General features: G+C 36.1%; 2 protein-coding genes and 2 long non-coding RNA genes across 6 annotated transcripts; 3 read left to right on the top strand and 1 right to left on the bottom strand.

Annotated features, from left to right (window-relative positions):
* Positions 1-401: 401 nt before the first annotated feature.
* LOC141439108 (uncharacterized) lies at positions 402-6,680 on the bottom strand. Of its 3 annotated transcripts, none has more exons than XM_074103248.1 (7): positions 6,535-6,680; positions 5,827-5,959; positions 4,354-4,435; positions 3,392-3,654; positions 2,815-2,915; positions 1,186-1,324; positions 402-601 (listed from the first exon to the last, which is right to left on the bottom strand). In XM_074103248.1, the coding sequence occupies exons 4-7, from the start codon at positions 3,414-3,416 to the stop codon at positions 519-521; spliced, it is 348 nt and encodes a 115-aa protein (XP_073959349.1). In that variant the 5' UTR covers positions 3,417-3,654; positions 4,354-4,435; positions 5,827-5,959; positions 6,535-6,680; the 3' UTR covers positions 402-518. The 3 variants fall into 3 exon arrangements, with proteins under 3 accessions (XP_073959349.1, XP_073959350.1, XP_073959348.1); XM_074103249.1 differs by having other exon boundaries at positions 2,824-2,915; positions 6,535-6,676; XM_074103247.1 differs by having other exon boundaries at positions 2,791-2,915; positions 6,535-6,671.
* Positions 6,681-8,173: 1,493 nt separating this feature from the next.
* On the top strand, positions 8,174-9,383 carry LOC141439109 (uncharacterized). Its single transcript, XR_012452558.1, has 3 exons — positions 8,174-8,331; positions 8,734-8,777; positions 9,329-9,383. It is a non-coding gene; the product is annotated as an uncharacterized lncRNA (long non-coding RNA).
* Positions 9,384-9,411: 28 nt separating this feature from the next.
* LOC141439166 (uncharacterized) lies at positions 9,412-10,571 on the top strand. Its single transcript, XR_012452565.1, has 2 exons — positions 9,412-9,448; positions 10,452-10,571. It is a non-coding gene; the product is annotated as an uncharacterized lncRNA (long non-coding RNA).
* Positions 10,572-11,486: 915 nt separating this feature from the next.
* Positions 11,487-16,679, top strand: LOC141439298 (uncharacterized). The gene is made up of 5 exons (XM_074103558.1): positions 11,487-11,662; positions 12,512-12,710; positions 13,991-14,043; positions 15,646-15,826; positions 16,433-16,679. The coding sequence occupies exons 2-5, from the start codon at positions 12,683-12,685 to the stop codon at positions 16,618-16,620; spliced, it is 450 nt and encodes a 149-aa protein (XP_073959659.1). The 5' UTR covers positions 11,487-11,662; positions 12,512-12,682; the 3' UTR covers positions 16,621-16,679.
* The last annotated feature ends 940 nt before the right edge of the window (positions 16,680-17,619 follow it).

The raw sequence follows: 17,619 nt of genomic DNA, 5'->3' as shown, positions 1-17,619 counted from the left end.
TTAGTAAAAATCCGTTTGTAATTATAATCCTAAATCCTATCTTGCAATAAAGGACGTAAGGTGTCAAGTTTCACTATGAGGACATAATAAAAAGTGTTTTGTGTTGAACAGGGTAGAATAACGTGTATATGCTAACAATGTGGCTACCCGAAAATATTTATGTTTATACCAAAGAAATAAATGTATGGATGTTCAGTTAGTTCAGTATATTTTATTAAATAAACTGTAGTTTTATGTGCTATAATGGAGAACAGGATGCCTAAATGAATTTACTTCAGCAAAGTTATTATTCACGCAACGAAGTCAGGGCAAAGCTAGTAATTATATATATTCCATAACTCTACGGGAACCTATTAAGAATATGTCGTTGAAGATGGAAAGATAGCGAAATAAACACTAGGTAATGAAAAATAGTAAAGTTTTATTAGAAAATTAAAACTATCTAATACATTATTTGTAATATAAACATAATCTTAATATATTTAATTAAATAATTCTGCTGGTGGTACAATAACACTTTACTCGTCATAAAACGAATTGGTAGGTTTCCTAGAGGCGGTCAAAAAATTTCTGTCTGCCGGGCAGCTCGTCTGTTTGTAATCTAGAAAAAAAAATTGATTGGTTTTCACTCAATGATGGCATACTACAACATAAATAAAGTATATAGCATCCAAGATTAGCACGGTAAGCTGAAATGGCAGTAGGCTGGTCATAATGTAGATCTGTTGAAGAACCGATAACAACTGGGACGACGAGTTTTTGAGTGTAGACCGCAACTTGGTACGCATACTATAATATAAAAACGTCAACATAGAAGTGGAGTTATGATTTGCGAGAAGCTGGATCCAAAAGAGCCGAGCACAGGGTAAAAATGCGAGTTTTAGACGAGGCCTATTTACGGCTACGGACCGATAATGACATTGAGGTATAGGTGAAAAACTTAAGTAAATTACCTGTTGGGTATGTAATAGTGCATGCACTGAATGGATATGGGGCTGAAATAATTTTTGAATGTGGAACGTTGACTTATCTATACGGACACGTTGCTACTACATACAACAGCTCCTATGTTTGAGTTTTTTACCTATACTGCTTAAGACTGTACACCAGCCATCACATATAGGAATAGTTGAACGATACAATCGTCGCGTTATAAATAAGAATACATAGTGGATTAATACAAACTTCGCCTTCTAATGCAGTTGTAGTCGAACATGTCACAGAGGTCCCGGAAGCCCATGACGTCCCCTGCGTGACTGAGCCCGCAGATGGGCACGCGGTCGTGGTTGCACACCTTAGCCATGCTGCACCATTTGGCACTCATCTGAAATGTGAAGCCGGGATCTTGCTATAAATAAATTATTATAAATGCGAAAATTATGATAAACCGGATTCGCATTATAATTTTGTAGTATGTCTTCTAGGAATAACTTCATTTTGTCTCAATGTATAACAAATTTAAAATTGTTGCATTATAATTAATAACCGACTTAGTCTTCGACCAAACAAATTTCTACTATATGGGAGAAAACGAAGATCAGAAACATTTGTCAATAACCGGCATATTAAATTTATGCCCAGGGCAGAAATTTTTCATTTCAGATTTCAGCCCGGAACACTTTGTAGTTAGGGTTGCTTACCTCTATCTTATCCTACCAACCATAAATTGGATCTAATTACTCATATCATTGATGTACACAGGATATTCCCGATTAAATTATACCTCTCAGTAGTCTACGGCCCAATGTTTAACCCTCCAAATTTTATTAGGTCATGTACGCCCCAAGGGAAATTTCCGGTCGAACCACAACTTTCGATCCTCAACATATTACCAACTTTGGCGTATGGTAATAGCACCATTAACGTCCTGGGCAATGACCTCATAAGTGCTTTTAATAAGGAAAATTACTAGGATATTTCAATGACAAAGCCTTACAACTCACGTGTTGTAAAGCGGTATAGATATTACGTAGAAAAACAATACAATGACTCTATATTGAATACCAACACATATTAAGCAGTACAGAAAACACAGGTATAATAGAGATTTTCCATGGTAAGCAATAGGTGTACGTGTTTTATCGGAACCGCAAGCGGATTTTCAAATAAGTTTATCGAAACCAGAAACGGAATCGGAACCAAAAACGGAACCGGAACCAGAATCTGAGCCTGAGTGATAGGTGGACGAGATGTTAGCGCAGTACGTGGCAAGCGGGGCGATGAGCGAGTGACTGGTATAAAGCGTTTTTGACGTACGCCGTTCAAGCCCCCCTGCCGGGTTAAGTATTGACATTCGATATAACTTCCGTTTCAAAAGTAACGGAACCGGAACCGAAAACGATGTGTAATCCAAACGGAAGTGTCGACTTAACGGTAACGGGACCGGAGTTCCGTAACATCCCTGGTACAATAGTAACTATTTAATAACGGAGGTCCATATCCATGAACTAAAAGAATAACTTTGCTCACTCTTCTCTCTTTTTCTTTTCTTTTCTCTTCTTTCTTTTTCTCTTCTCTTCTCTTCTCTTCCTTTTCTTTTAAGGTCACGGGTGAGCAAAAAAATTCTTTTAGTTCAATGACAGAGTAGTCGGTAGAAGCTTGGCAGTGAACCTTCATGAAGACTTTCTTTGGAAAATAGTGTATTGTTGGTGTGGAAAAAAGTAGTTTGATCAGAGAGCGCTGCTCCGACTCTCACATCAGGCCCTTTTTTTAATAATTTTCATAATCTTTTTTAATTCAAGATGTCACGAAAACGTCACGAAAACTTTAGGAAAAAGTAGCTTTACACACACTCTCTGGTCGTCTCGGAGGTACCTTCTGTACCTTCCTTCCCATGGCGATGTCTTCGGAATCCCGGTCGGGAGGAGGCCCGTGGCCAACTGCAAGTGACACCAAGCAGCAGAAGAGTAAAATTACTGGAAACAACTAGTATTATTAATACTTGATTCTAGCCAAGAGCGAATCTAGCTTAAAGCCAGAGGAGGATCATAAACGGTCAAAATATTACTTATTTAATTTATTGTAAAATAGCATTAATCAAAAAACATACTCAATGCTCCATTCTTGTCGCAGAAATATATTACTTTTATTGAAATTATTTAATTTAAAAAAATCTTTGAAAATGAAAATGAAAATATTTTATTGCATTCTGAAAATGAAAGTGAAAATATATAGGCCCAGTCTAAAGACTCGGGGGAGCTTTATCATTCTGAATGAAGACGGTGTCCATTAGTTTACGCTTTTTTGTTTATGCTTGCCTAGGATACATTTATGTTTATCATTAACATTATCAAAATCAGATTTTCACAAATAACATCTCAAAATCACAAGAAAATTTGCATAAAACATGGAAGAGGCTCTTCAAAGGTTATTAATAAAATCTTTAATTTACCTTTAATTTTGCGTACAGATGCCATCGTACAGGTTCTCCCTAACTCGACTTCAAATGAACAGTGCCTTAGGCGGTTTGCTATTTCTCAGTATACACGTGTATATATATAATCCAGAATGCCTGTGTTGTATTTTCTGTGCGTAAACTTCCTCCATGATACATAAACACAATAACATCGGCGATGGAAAGTAAATAGACATTATGCTTCATCACACCGTTTAAGACGGTTAGACATTTACATATACAAGGTGTTGATTAAATTACTGAAAACCAGAAAGTACTTTGCTCAGAATCGGGAGTAGAATCAAATACACTACGTTTTAAATCAGGTTGTATTTGTGTTATTAAATCCTTGTTTTATTGTGTCCAGTCTAAATATTATATGAATGCAATATGCCGATTTTAAAATTGTTTTAGCGAATTTGCATTCCACTTAGATAATTTACTTTTTCTAAAAACGACAAAGCGCAACTATCAATTATAAAATTACGAGTAAAGAGTTGGAAATCATGTAGAATTACTGACTAAGCAAAACACACGAATATTTATTTTTAATAATGAAGGTCGAAAATAAGTGTAATCAACTAACTTAAAATGAAATTTTTTTTTTGGGTGTATGAGGTTTTCAGTTATTTACTTAATAACATATGACACATGGGCACTTTTGCACCGGAAATGACAAGGGGCGAGTTATTTGACTAAGTTATTTCTGTAATAATTGCTCTTTGTGAATAAATGTATTATTTTTATGAATTAAATTCGGATTTTGTTCCGCGTTCTTTCGGCACAGCTCTCTCGTGATCATGGCGCATGCAACTGTGCCGAAATATCGAGCTTCTCTAAAATCAAGATACGCAGGACAAAACCCAAATTTAATTCATATAAAATTAGTAATGACCGCGATAGTCTAAAAAAATGTATTTTTTTGTTCTAATCCTTAACCAACTTATTATTGTACCTACGTATTCTCTTTTCATTAGTAAAACGAGGTAGTCGCCGAGGTATTTACGTTTTCGCATTTAGTCCTTGTTGTTACTTTGTAATCTGAAATTATAAAATAATTAATATTTGACGTCAATCTTGCCTGATCTTTCGTAAAAAATAAAGGTAGGTAATTTGTCTGTCAACTAAATTATCAAAAAATATTAGACATGTATTTCTTCCTTTGTCAATTAAGCAAAAAAAGATATAGCGTGTTAAGGTTTGCGTGACGTCACGCCTCGCTACAGCTTTTGTTTAGACGTTACGTCACACACAGCCCCCCATTGCCGAACGTTGACACGCTTTATCCTTGTATTTTTTTGGTTCATAAACAAAAAGAAACTTACGTTTCAAATATTTCTTGATTTTCTAACAGACGGACTAATTATAATAATATGAATAATATACATAACACACGGCTCTACCTAATCTTCGGTATAACAAGGCATAATTGCACTTTTTAAAAAAAATATCTCCTTTTTCGTTTTTAGACTTTTAGTGCTACAGAAGGTACGACTTAAAAAAGTGGCCGAGTGGCTGACTTACTCGCGGCCCACATCATGATATGTGCGATGGTTCACTGTTGGAATGCATAAAATCAATATTGCATAATATTATATTTTTTTTGCGAAAAATCGATATACCTAATCATCTTTAGGCATAAATTATTACGCATAGCATTTAAAAGCATAATCGTCACATGGACTAACATCAAGCAGCATAAATACAAAAAGCATAAATGTGTTTAGTCCTAAAAAATGTAATGTACAAATGTCACATAGGTAGCAATAAAAATGCTATAGCAAAAGTCATAATAGGTATGTTTAGGAACAAAAGCAAGGTCGACGTAAAATATGAAAAATAACTATTACTTAGCCTAAATAATAATATGTATAATAATGTAAAATATGTTTAGTTAGGATTTATCTTTAGTTTATTGTGTAATGTGTAAGTTATAAAATTGCAAAATTTGGAATTAATAAATGAATGATGTACAATATAAATTAGTCAAATATATAATTGTCCAACTAAAATTATTCTAAAACCATAATATACCAAATAAAGTAGTGGCCAAAGTATTACTATGGGACTGTACTATACACATACAAATTATGCGAAATGAATTAAGCCAAATTAAAATAGGCCAAAAAGAAAAATACGAACGAAAGGGGTCCATAATGCGTTTTGTTTGTTTGATGCGATCACACCGTCACCCATGTCAGCTAGCAAACCGAAAGTACTAGCCCGTTGTCGGAGGGCAATATACTTTTAATCTATCCGATGTCATAGTAGTAGACCCAGCGATGGCCTTTCTTGTCAGTGGACAGGAGTTTATCCCACAACTTCAATGTACAGTAAATGGCAGGAAATGCCATAGGAACGGTGCAGTAGTAGACCATTCGTCGAGGTGGGGACTATAATGTATACAAGATATAATTATAGTATTAACATACCGTTTTTGAGTTTGCAGTTGTGTTCGAGCATGAAGCAGATGTCCCTGAACCAACGCGGATTATCTTTGAGGGGTTCTAAAGCGCATATTCTTTGGTAGTTATGTTTACACTTTACAGCGTCTTCGCACAACAACTGAAACCAAAAATAACCTATTAATTCATCCTAAGTAGGTACTTAATATTATAAATGTGAATGTATGTTTATTTGTTTCTTACGTTTTCACGCTTAGCAGCCGATTGTAATAAAATTTGGTATATAGAGTGTTTGACACGCTGAAAAGCATAGGATAGTTTTTATTTCGGGAAATTACATATTTCGGGCAGGCGTGTCAAAGTTCTTCGGAGACAAAGTCGCTGGCTAAAGCTAGTTTGCCAAAGAAGAATCAAATGAGGACGCCACTTTAGATATAACTGTCATATTTTAGATGTGAAATGCCAACCATTTATTTATTTAGGCCCATTTAGGCCTTATGTTATACAGACACAAGAATATTAAATAATGACTTTCTTCAAAGAGTCTTGCGGCGCATTCTTCTTGGCAATGATGGTTTTTCCGAAAGCCCTAGTAGTATAAAAAAATACATAGACAAAATTTTGCATAATAAACATGTTGAATTTGAAGAACGAAGCAAGTTAGGTACCTATCGTATTGCTCTATACGGTTAAGACGGCCCTATCATTATTGAATGAAGTTTGCTATTTACTTACGTCTGTAAACCAATTAGCACTACAAAACCAAACTAAAGTCAATAAGTAAAAAGTATTTTTATAAACGATATTCATTTGTTTGAACAAAAGTAATAGAATAACAATAAAACTCAAACAATCTAACGTTCTTTGATAAAGTCTGTTAGCGTTGGCTATGAGGTTTTATACGTTTTCCATTTACTTTGTAACCTATAACGATGTTAGAAGTTGTGAAATTTTATTACTAGTGCTATTGTTAAGCTGTGACTACACGGAGTTTGAAATAATATACTTATCAGTAAAAATCTGATCACCTTTTTTTTCAAACCTTCAGACATTTAAACGATATGTACCATAAGCCAAATAAGTGGTCTACCAAATTTTAAACAAGTTCCTATCAAATGAATATGTCACTAAAGTAGAACTTTCAAGTTGACAAACACGTTTATTGGAATTATTGTTTTCATCATCCCAGCCTATATACGTCCCACTGCTGGGCACAGGCCTCCTCTCAGAATGAGAGGGCTTGGGCAGTAGTTCCCACGCGGGCCCAGTTCAGATTGCGAACTTCACACACACCGTTGAATTGCTTCGCAGGTTTGTGCAGGTTTCCTCACGATGTTTTCCTTCCCCGTAGAGCTCGTGGTAAATTTCAAATGAAATTCCGCACATGAATTTCGAAAAACACACAGGTGCGAGCCGGGCTTTGAACCCGCGATCCTCTGCTTGAGAGGCCATAGGTCAAACCACTCGGCCACCACGGCCTTGATTCTTTGACTTAACACTGGACATACATAGGTATTGTTGCAACTCTTCCAATAATATTTATACTTTATACGTTAAGAAAAGTATTACATTATTGCCGATAAAAATGAACACTTCATCGATATTTTTGATTGCCAAAATTAAATATTTAAATCAATTCTAATAAATTTATATTAAAAAGCTGCTCCGCTCTCAATCCAGACTTAAATTTGAAACAGATCGTCAAATAAAAAAGTCAGGCGAGTGTGATTCGTGCACTGAGGGTTCAGTAAAGTTGTGATAGTTATAATTGATACATTGAATTTTTACGTTGCGTAGGTAAAATTGTTTTAACTATCTCTAAAAGTTCATCTAAATCAGTTAAGTCAGCCGTATTTTTTCATTTAAGTACCACCCAGTTATATCGTGTAGCCTTACTACTTACTGAATTGAATAATTATAATAATATGTCAACGAATGTCTGAGCTTTTCAGGAATTTATGTGCGTATTACATTTGAAATGTACCTACCATGAGCTTCACGGTGAGGAAAATCTACTGTATGATTCTGTAGATGTGATCGAAATCAATCTTAGGTACACTAGTCTACTCAGTATCTAAAAGTATACAGGTTTTTGCCATCGTATTCATGTCGTATTACCATTCATATTTACATTTTTATTTTTGAAAGAACATTAGATATTAGCACATTTCACTAGAAAAATAAAACAAACAAAAGAACACTATTCTCATTGATTCATTTTTTGCTTAAGGTTGGTCTGGATTACCATAATCGGTTTGCATAAAGGTTTTAATTTTATCATTATTTTTTTTGAGGCACGGAACTCTAAAAAACATTCCAGACTATTAACATCCTAACAATTTTACCGCTTTATCCATCCCTCGCCTCGCAAATGAGATTTTGAAATACTCGCGAAATAATAATTGCGCGGGAACCAAAGCGTTAGCGACTTTCAGATGTTTTAGCTTCACTTTGTACACTCGCCTTATAAGCGAACTGAGTAGCGATAGAAACAAGCTCCGTTGATAAAAATGTTTGGCGTAGTATTGTTAGGTAAGATTTTTTAATACCATTAGCGATCTTAATTAAGGGGTCAACCGCTTTTATCAAAGACAAAGTAATAACGAACTCTTTGCTGGTTCAAGTTTTTTTAATTAAATTCAATTTAAAAAAAATGTATAATATTGTTCATTTAAGGTGTGTTTTAAAATTATTCTGGAATATGTATCGGTATATCAGATTAAGGAATATTCGTCTATAGAAATCGATCTGTAATTCGTGATGACGTAATGAACTTCGCGTTACATGCACAAAGGCGAACTTAACGATCCCTTTAAGGCATTTCTACCAGTCAACATTCCAACCTAAAGTCCCAACTTAAAGAAATTTAATTTAGCTAGATATTTTCAATTCTGAACTGAACTGAACTGTTACTAAAAATAATATGATTTACAGTTTTGGCGATTGGTTTAGTTTTGGATGATGCTAATGCGGCAAATGTAAGTAACGTACTTATAACTAATACAAAAAAAACAGTCTAATGGAAATAGAACTTCCACACAAAGGATTTTTAACCGACTTGAAAAAAAGGAGGAGGTTATCAATTCGGTTGTATTTTTTTTGTATCAACAAAGTTGTCATTGAGATTGAGCATAAAAGCTGAAAAAAGTTATTTATCTAATATAATTCAAATAGAAGGTGGTTCTTAATACAGTTGTATTTATTTTCATTAAAAACTCCGTCATATATCCTTACTAATTTTGAGTTTGTTTGTCAGTTTTGCTTTAATGCTTTAACTACCTACTGAACCGATTGCTTTGAAAATTTGCATAAATTATGTTAGAAGACCAAAATAAATTAAAGGATATTTTTATTTCTCGACAAGGGCACGAGATAAGCGAATGGACTCAAATGGTAATCCAGAAGGTTCCTAAAGCTTGCGACATTAAAGAGTATAGACACACTAGTGAAAACAGTGGCAGAGTCTTGTTGACATTATTTTAGGTACTTACGTACTTACTTAACTTACTTTTAGTATCACTCTCTGTAGGTCTGTTTTGAAGCAAAAATCTGTATCCACAACGGCATAGAGAGATGCGGGTCGACTCAAATGGTAATAGAAGGTTCCTGGAATGCGACATTAAAGAGTATAACTGCATTAAGAAAACTGGTAAGTTAGAACGTTATTGTACTGCTCGGGCCTAAGTAGGTAGCTATTATAGCCCTATAGGCAACGAAGTGCAAAATTCGAACTTCGTATCTTGCCGTCACGGTGACGCTTATATTATTTAATACGAGAGAAAGAGGGACGGTACGATACGAACTTCGATTTTTGAATTTCTGGTGGGTATAGGTAAAAACCGTACAGTTAGCGCTGCTCATACTATGTATTTTTCAATAGGCGTCCACCCGCTTCACTGCAAACCACGTAGCAGTGTTGCCACCTCAGATATTTTTTTTACCCTAACGCTACGCGAAATTACCCTAAATTAGGCATTTTTTTACTCATATTTTTTAAATAATAACTAAGCAAGTAAACGCAATTTATTACTAAACTAATAGCTAAACTACCACACCGTTTCGAAACATTCTTGGAATGCATACATAATAGTCTTGACTTCTATGTCATCTGCAGTATTTTTTTCTTGAAATCGTACATTTTATTCGAAAACTTTTACCCTAAAAATACCCTCAACTTGTATAAATACCCTAAATTTAGGGTAAAATACCCTAAGTTGGGGACACTGCCGCGTAGCTAGCGTAGCTCCTAAGGGTTCGGTACGCTCTGCTATGACTATGCACAGTTAAACACTCGTGCACTTGCCTAATTAGCGCAGTTTTCAAAAAGTTACACATTTCAAAATGTAGATAGATCAGACGTTTATATATTATATAGAAATAGCAGTCTTATGAAAGTGTACTTATACCCTATTATCTACTGAATTTTTGATATAGTGTATCTTCCGAGAAAGCCATCCTTCTGAGGAAGTTTGGAAACCAACAATGGCGATCCCTTACCTACTCTAAATAGCGTATTTTAATATTCTATTAAAAGTGTACCTAGTTGTGTTAAATATCCGTGATGTTGGTTTTTTAATAACATTGTAGTGAGCCAGTTTAGCTACGTTAAATAGGTAGTAGTAAGAAAATTACATTATGTTGTACAATTTCAGATTACGTGAAAACCGATCCTTCAAAATGCCAAAATTTGCCGGCACTTGAAAGCAAGTGAGAAATTTAACTTCTTTTGAAATGGGGTGCTTTACATTATTACAATATTTGGTGAATAAAAACGTTTTTCATTTATTACATATTAGTCAGAAATCGCCCAAGAACGGGTAGAGTGGAAGAGTGGAAGACATGGGGGGAGGCCTTTGCCCAGCAGTGGGACACCTCTACAGGCTTCTAGATAATAAGATATTTATTAGCTTTATTCCGCGGCTTCGCAGCCAATAAAAAATTGTCTGGCCCTTTGTCCCATGGAAATTCCAGAAAAAATATTCGTGATAATCAACCTTAGATGTTTAAGTAATTCTGTTAGCGTTAGTACATAAAGCATCAATGGCGTAGCTAAGTAACCAAAGGCCCAGGGGTAAAAAAAACTAGGGACCCAACTAAACTATTTAAAATAGTTTGTTCCGTATTCGTATTCGCCGTGTTCCGAATTCGACGTATTCCAGATTTGTCATTTATAGTTTGGAAGTCAAGAGTCATAGGGGTCCCCTCAGCTTGGGGGCCCCGGGGCACTGCCCCGTCTAGCCCTCCGGTAGCTACGCCACTGTAAAGTATCATAGAAGAAATGAGCGACTCAGACCTTGAGGATTGTGATTATAACCCATTTTATAAATAAGTATATGCGATATTGAAGAAATGGAACTTGCCTGCCATATTTCAAGTCTCTATACGCAGCTCCGGTGATTTAGGCTATGCTTTGTCTGCCAATGTGAGTCACGTTACTTTTTAATTATATTAAGCCCCTGTTTCACCATTCATTGATTAGTGTTAACTGACGGTTAAATGTGATGCCGTCTCTATTTGTTTTGCACGAATAGACGGAGACGCCATCACATTTAACCGTCAGTTAACACTAATCAATGGATGGTGAAACAGCCCCTAAATCTTTTATTATTTTTATAAATAAAAGAGTAACTGTTTGTTTCCGATTATTTGTCGTAGGGAACTATAATGTTTTAACTCTATAGTGGAAACCTCGAGGATCAACTGCCAGAAGTAAACGAATACTGGTGTTGGCGATCCAGCACCTGCCACGGCACCAGACGTGACGGAGTTGTCTGTGCTAAAGACATCCAAATAAGAAAACGTGTGTTTAAGAAATTCATCAACCAATGCTCCGTCTTCAAACGTAACTGTGCAAGCAGAACTGGTGTGTCTCTCCTTATCTAACTTATTTCTCATCGTCGTTGATTATTAATTTAGGCAGTTTTAGGCTTATTTGACCGGCTTACAGCAGTCGGGTGAGCGTTTCTCTATCCATTACGTGTGTTGTCAAGTATCCATTGTGCGGCAAGCCTCTCGGCGGTGCAATGTACAGCAATGAATTGCCGCTGAACTGCCCGCTGCCCACTGGCATCGAGTCTGTGGCTTAGATTTAAAATATATTCTTTACGAGTTCTTTTGAGACAGTTTGGAGTCTACCGTAGTTCAGCTTTCGAAGATCTTTTGCGACACACGATTATACTTTAGAATTTGTCTTGCATGCAGTGCTTATATTTCCAGAACGATAGAACTTAGATATCTTAAAAGAAAGAGTGTTTCTGTATAAAACGCTTTTTGTAAGATTTTAAAGTCGATTTCTATTTGAAGCGGACTAGTGAGATGATAAGGAAAAGTAGGTATTTAGTTTTTAACTCATAAAAATTAAAGTCAACCACAAAATTGACATGATTAATACATAATACGTTACTATACTCGTAATAACTAAAATTGCTAAAAGTGGCTCCGAAGCCGTAAGGTTTCGTGTGCTCTGCCTACCCCATTTGGGAATACAGGCGTGATGTTTGTGTGTGTGTGTGTGTTTGTGTGTGTGTTACTATAGTAAATACGTGATATTACAATCTACTTGTAGTGCTAGTTTCCAGCCCAAATATCTGCAGGCAGGTACTCATAGTTCTGTGGTTCGTTAAGCCGACTTGTTTGATTATCCACCCCAATACTCTGTGTGTACAAACATTAGACGCATACGAACACTAATATTTACGTAATTAATTTTCAGATTTCACAGTAACTAACTATACGAGCTGTTAACGCAAACATTAAACCGCTCAGGTGTGAAATTGTCTTTCATTTGATTACCTGTACGGTTGTTTACATGAGCTCTTTAAATTATAGTGGAACGTCTATGTAATATTTTCGCCATCGAAACTTCAAGTACTGTTTGTGGAATATGTTCCATAGAAGCGACTTAATGATAGGTAAGAAATTGGCCAAGTGTATATCGGGCCATGGGCAGGTAAAGTTTGTTTCGAGGGCAGGCGAAAATAGGGACACTGGCTAGAAAAATATACGTAAGTATGAAGCAGTATGATAGCGTCCAAACATAATGATACGTATCGCTCTCCATTCACTTGTTAAAAACGTGTAATAAAAGGTTGTAAATATATTTTACCCCTTTGTCTAACTAAATGATTAATATCTAAACATGCCTTGCCTATGCCAAATTAGTGCTTTCTAGCACAGAGTCTTTGAGACAATTATTATACCATAGTAAAAGAGAACAAGTAGGCTCACTACGAACAAAAGTACATCGCGCGGCTTGAATGTATGCGCACGCATGCACCCGCTGCACGCACACACTGTTAATTTAAGGAGGATTAATGTTTATATTTAGTCAACGTTTCGATTTTAGCTCGCTCGTCTTGCGCTCGCTTCGCGAGATGATCACCTTTTACGTTCGCGTGCTCGTACTTACGTATTTTTGTATTAGGTATAGTTGTAAATTAGTGTATATAAGTGTACTGTAATAGTTTCGTGCAAGGGCTCATAAACAATATAGTTATAGTATTATGTGAAGGTAAACATGAGTAGTATGTATATAGTTGCCATCACCGTTCCGGCGAATTTATAAATAACATTTTTTAATTTAGTGTAATGATAATAATATAACGGCATAGAATCTGTCTGGTTTCTCTAGCTATACACAGACATTAGACAATTTTAAGTTAACTTTCGTACTAAAATCATTTGCCGGTAGGTAATTAATCTTAAATAGACGTCGACAACCCTAAGCGTCCGCGCCGGAGTAGGCCCTTAAGTCTCCTAAAGGGTCGGAGTAGACCTACTTGTTCTCTTTTACTATGATTATACACTGACATTATACACATAGAGACATGAACATTAAAGGTTTTTCGGCTTTCTTATTGGTTGTGCTAGATATAATAGCTATTTAAATTTCAAGTTTCTTGAACACCTGGAAGTACCCTATAGGTTCTGATTCTACGGCAATCTGTAAGAAAACGACATTTTAATGACTGTATCTTTTAATTGCGTCGACTTAAAAGTTTGTTCTTTTAGAGCTTCAAGTTATCGCAGACTTAAGTATTTGAAATTAATTACAGTTTTATAACCCTCATGCGTTCCTGAAAAAAGATTTTGACAAACAGACAGACGGATAACACAGTGATCCTGTAATGGTTCTGTTTGTTTGTGTGGTACGGAACCCTAAAAACATATTATTAATCGTATTTTTGTACAGGGTTTATAAGCCTCTTAGTATTCGTTCAACACAGTCATCTAGTGGCAGCTAAGGTAAGTTATGTTTCGTTTTTCATATCGTAACAGAAAGGTTTTGTCATGTCTGTATAAATTTTGTCAAGTCTGTAGATACGACTGAACAACCTGATGAGGAATTGGGTCCGATTCACAGTCCCAGCTATCCTTTTTTAATTAAAACATTAAAGATGCTAAAACCTTTGCCGAATTCAAATCTAAATAATCAAATACATCACTGCGGATACTAGATACACTTTTTTTATAAGCCCTAACGCAGCTTTATACTTAATGTTTTAAGTTATATATTTTACCAGTGAACAGAGGGTGATTTATTCAATCTAAAACTAATCTTTAGTTTTTGAGAATACCTACGAGTAACTACTTACTTATAAAAAAAAAGAACAGACTTGATTTTGCTATAGTATTCTTGTATGTATACGTCTCATATTATCACGGAAAACTTTAGCTTTATATAAGTAACTTACTTGTTTCCTCTACTATACTGTGAACTAAAAAAACTACCTTTTAAATATTAAGTTTCTCAATTAAGTAAGTGCCAAATTGTTTTTAATGAGAAATTAAGATTCTTCAAACCGATTTTTTATGTATTCTAGTTTTGGTATAATTTAGAAAATAAATAAATGTTACCGGAAACTTGACACTAATTGACCTACAGCATTATTCATAAAAAATCCTTAATTGAGGTTTGATCGGTCTGTTACTTAGCCGACTGATTAAGCTTGTTAGAAGGTTGTCAAGAAGTATGATTCATAAACGCTTACTAGCAGTCTGCTAGTTGTTGAGCTGCTGATAGACGGATTAGACACGTTATGTTGGCCATCTTGACAAATCAAAGACAAAAAATGGCCTCATCGATAATTAAAAAAAAATTGACAGCAGTGACAGCAAATTAGCAGGAAAAAAAATAAAAAGCCAGATGTTTGTTTTCCCGCCATTTCCGATCCGCATGTTTATGTTGTACCTAAGTGCAAAAAGCCGTTTTTTTTTTCATATTTATTGTTAGTAAAGTAGCAGTAATAAATACCTAATTTAGAGGATTTTTGAATACAAAATCCTGAAAATAAATTTTCCTGGATTATTTTTAAATCTTTGCGTAACCCTCCCTTCACTAAAATATCTTCGGTATGGTTTTTTGCTCTTGTCAAAGTCAACTGTTCAAACTTGTGGCGGCCATTTTGTGACTTAGCAGGGAGATAAAGGAGGGTCTACGGTCCTCTAACTTTAGCAGAGCCTTGATCGACTGATTAGCGCTAACAGACGTTTATGAATCATGTTTTTTTAGCATCGGGCCTTCAAGGAGCCTTCAAGGAGGCTCTAACTTTTTATGAATAAGGCTGCTGATAAATATGTATTGTAATTATCTATATAACTAAGTTTATCTGTTGCCTAGTACCCATAGTACAAGCTTTGCTGGATTACTCGCAGTAGTTCTTTTAGTTCCATTCCTTTGGTACCTACTAATTTTTCTCCTTTTTGTATTGCCTAAGGAACTACTCTGCGAATAAAGCCGCATGCATGTATTTAGTATGCAACCAAGCGTATAAATATTTAGTTCTAGGTCACTAAAATTTAAGTTATAATTTTAGAAATTAAATTGAACAAAGCTCAACATTTTAGACACACAAAGAAATAGACACAGCGATACTTGTGTCCCAATACTACTGCCACCGGCTGAGGTCCTGCAAGTCACCGGCCAATGGACCTGTCTGCGGTTACAGTGATGTCAACCATTACCTCGCAGACTTCCCGGACGAATGTGCCATGTTCAAAACCAACTGTGACGGAAAAGGGAGAGTCGGTAAGTAAGAATAGAGCACAAGTACAAACTATGCTCAGCGAGCTATGGACAGAGCTATGCTTGGGAATTCTCTACGGAAGCAGAAATGAGGAGATCCGTAGAAGAACTAGGGCCACTGACATGGCTAAACGAATTACCTCATTGAAGTGGCAATGGGCGCACAATGAAGAAGAGATGGCAGTTCGGGCCGAAAAGTTCTCGAATCGAGATCGGAAATCGGCTAGCGCAGCGTAGGATGTCCAGCAACGAGATGGGCGGATGAGCTGGTTAAAGCCGCGGGTTCACGGTGGATGCAGGCCACTTCCAACTGAAATAACGGCAGGTCTATGGTAGAGGCCTATGTTCAACAGTGGAGGTCCTACGGCTGATATGATGATGATGATGCCAAAGTAGTTATTGTAAAAATTATATCGCTGGCCAGACTCTAAAACCTAGGTTACGCCCTGCAAGAAAAATCGTGCAAGATGCTCTACATTGCGAGGACGTGAAGTCAACGAGTTTGTGGTAGTCATCCGAGCGCCCCAATGTAATGCAACCTGCACAATCTTGCGGGTTTTAAGGATCTTCGCAAGTAACGTATGAATAAATCAATTAATTTAATTACAGTGTTTTACCTGATCGAGAAAGAGATCTGTGATATGAAGAAGAAGTATGATGAAGAGCATAAAAACGAGATTTTCGAGTGGGAACGCATATCGCGCGTGACCTTCTTCCCTTCTGCGACCCCTTCTTCTCCGATTACTCAACTCCCTCCAGAATGGAAATTCTCACAAAGAATGAAGTTGGCTATGTAAAACCGAATTCGTTTTTTACATGTTTTCTTAATTCAAACTAATAAAAAGTGAAAAAAATTGATTGTGATTTTGTTAGTAGGTAATGGGTGGGTAAACTGAAAGCTACTTCAACGATCTGTGAAATCTTCCACCTAATAGAAAGCTATTATATTATATTGAACTGGTGACTAGTGTATTTTTCTTATAACAAGGTACTTATTACCTAACAGGGTTTTCAGGACTTTTAGACTTCGAGGTGCGAAGAACTGATCGAATCAAAAACACGGCACTGCGCTCCAAAACCCGTATAACCGATGTGGGTGTGGGGTGTCAAGACCGCTAAGCTAAAGTGGGACTAGGCTGGACATGTCTGCCGCATGCATCCAGACCGATGGTCACGAATCGTTACCGAATGGGTTCCGAAGGATGGTCAAAGGAGCAGAGGCAGACCCAAGAGGAGATGGCGGGACGACCTGAGAGCTTTTCAGCTCGATTGGCAGGTGCATGCTCATGCCTTTGCCCAGCAGTGGGACATATTACAGGCTACATAAAAAAAAAGACTTCGAGGTGCACCTTATTCGGGTACGCCTGATTTAACTACTTACTTTTTTTCTTATAATGACTACTTTAATACACTAAGGGGCTGTTCACCACTCATTGATTAATTTTATTTGATGGATAAATGTGATGCCGTCTCCGTCTATTCCAAAAAACAAATAGAGACGGCATCACATTTATCCGTCAAATGAATTTAATCAATAGATGGTGAAACAGGGGGTAAAAGTCGTAATAAAATTAGTAAAATTTAAGTACGGTTGAGGAAACTGGATCAGGTAACAAAGTGGAACCTTTGTGCTACTAATGTCATATTGACATGCTATACTCGTACATCTGTCGATTATGGAAAAGGTACCATGATTCAGTTTCCTCAATTATACACAATGACTTTCACAAACTTCAGAAAAACATTATTTGATGTCAGTAGCGCCATCTGTTGGAATCAAGATCAACTGTTACGTA

This window comes from Choristoneura fumiferana, chromosome 20 (genome assembly GCF_025370935.1).
Source record: "Choristoneura fumiferana chromosome 20, NRCan_CFum_1, whole genome shotgun sequence".
Taxonomy (NCBI): Eukaryota; Metazoa; Arthropoda; class Insecta; order Lepidoptera; family Tortricidae; genus Choristoneura; species Choristoneura fumiferana.
The sequence above is the reverse complement of the archived record's forward strand: the minus strand, read 5'-3'. Positions and strand labels throughout refer to the sequence as shown.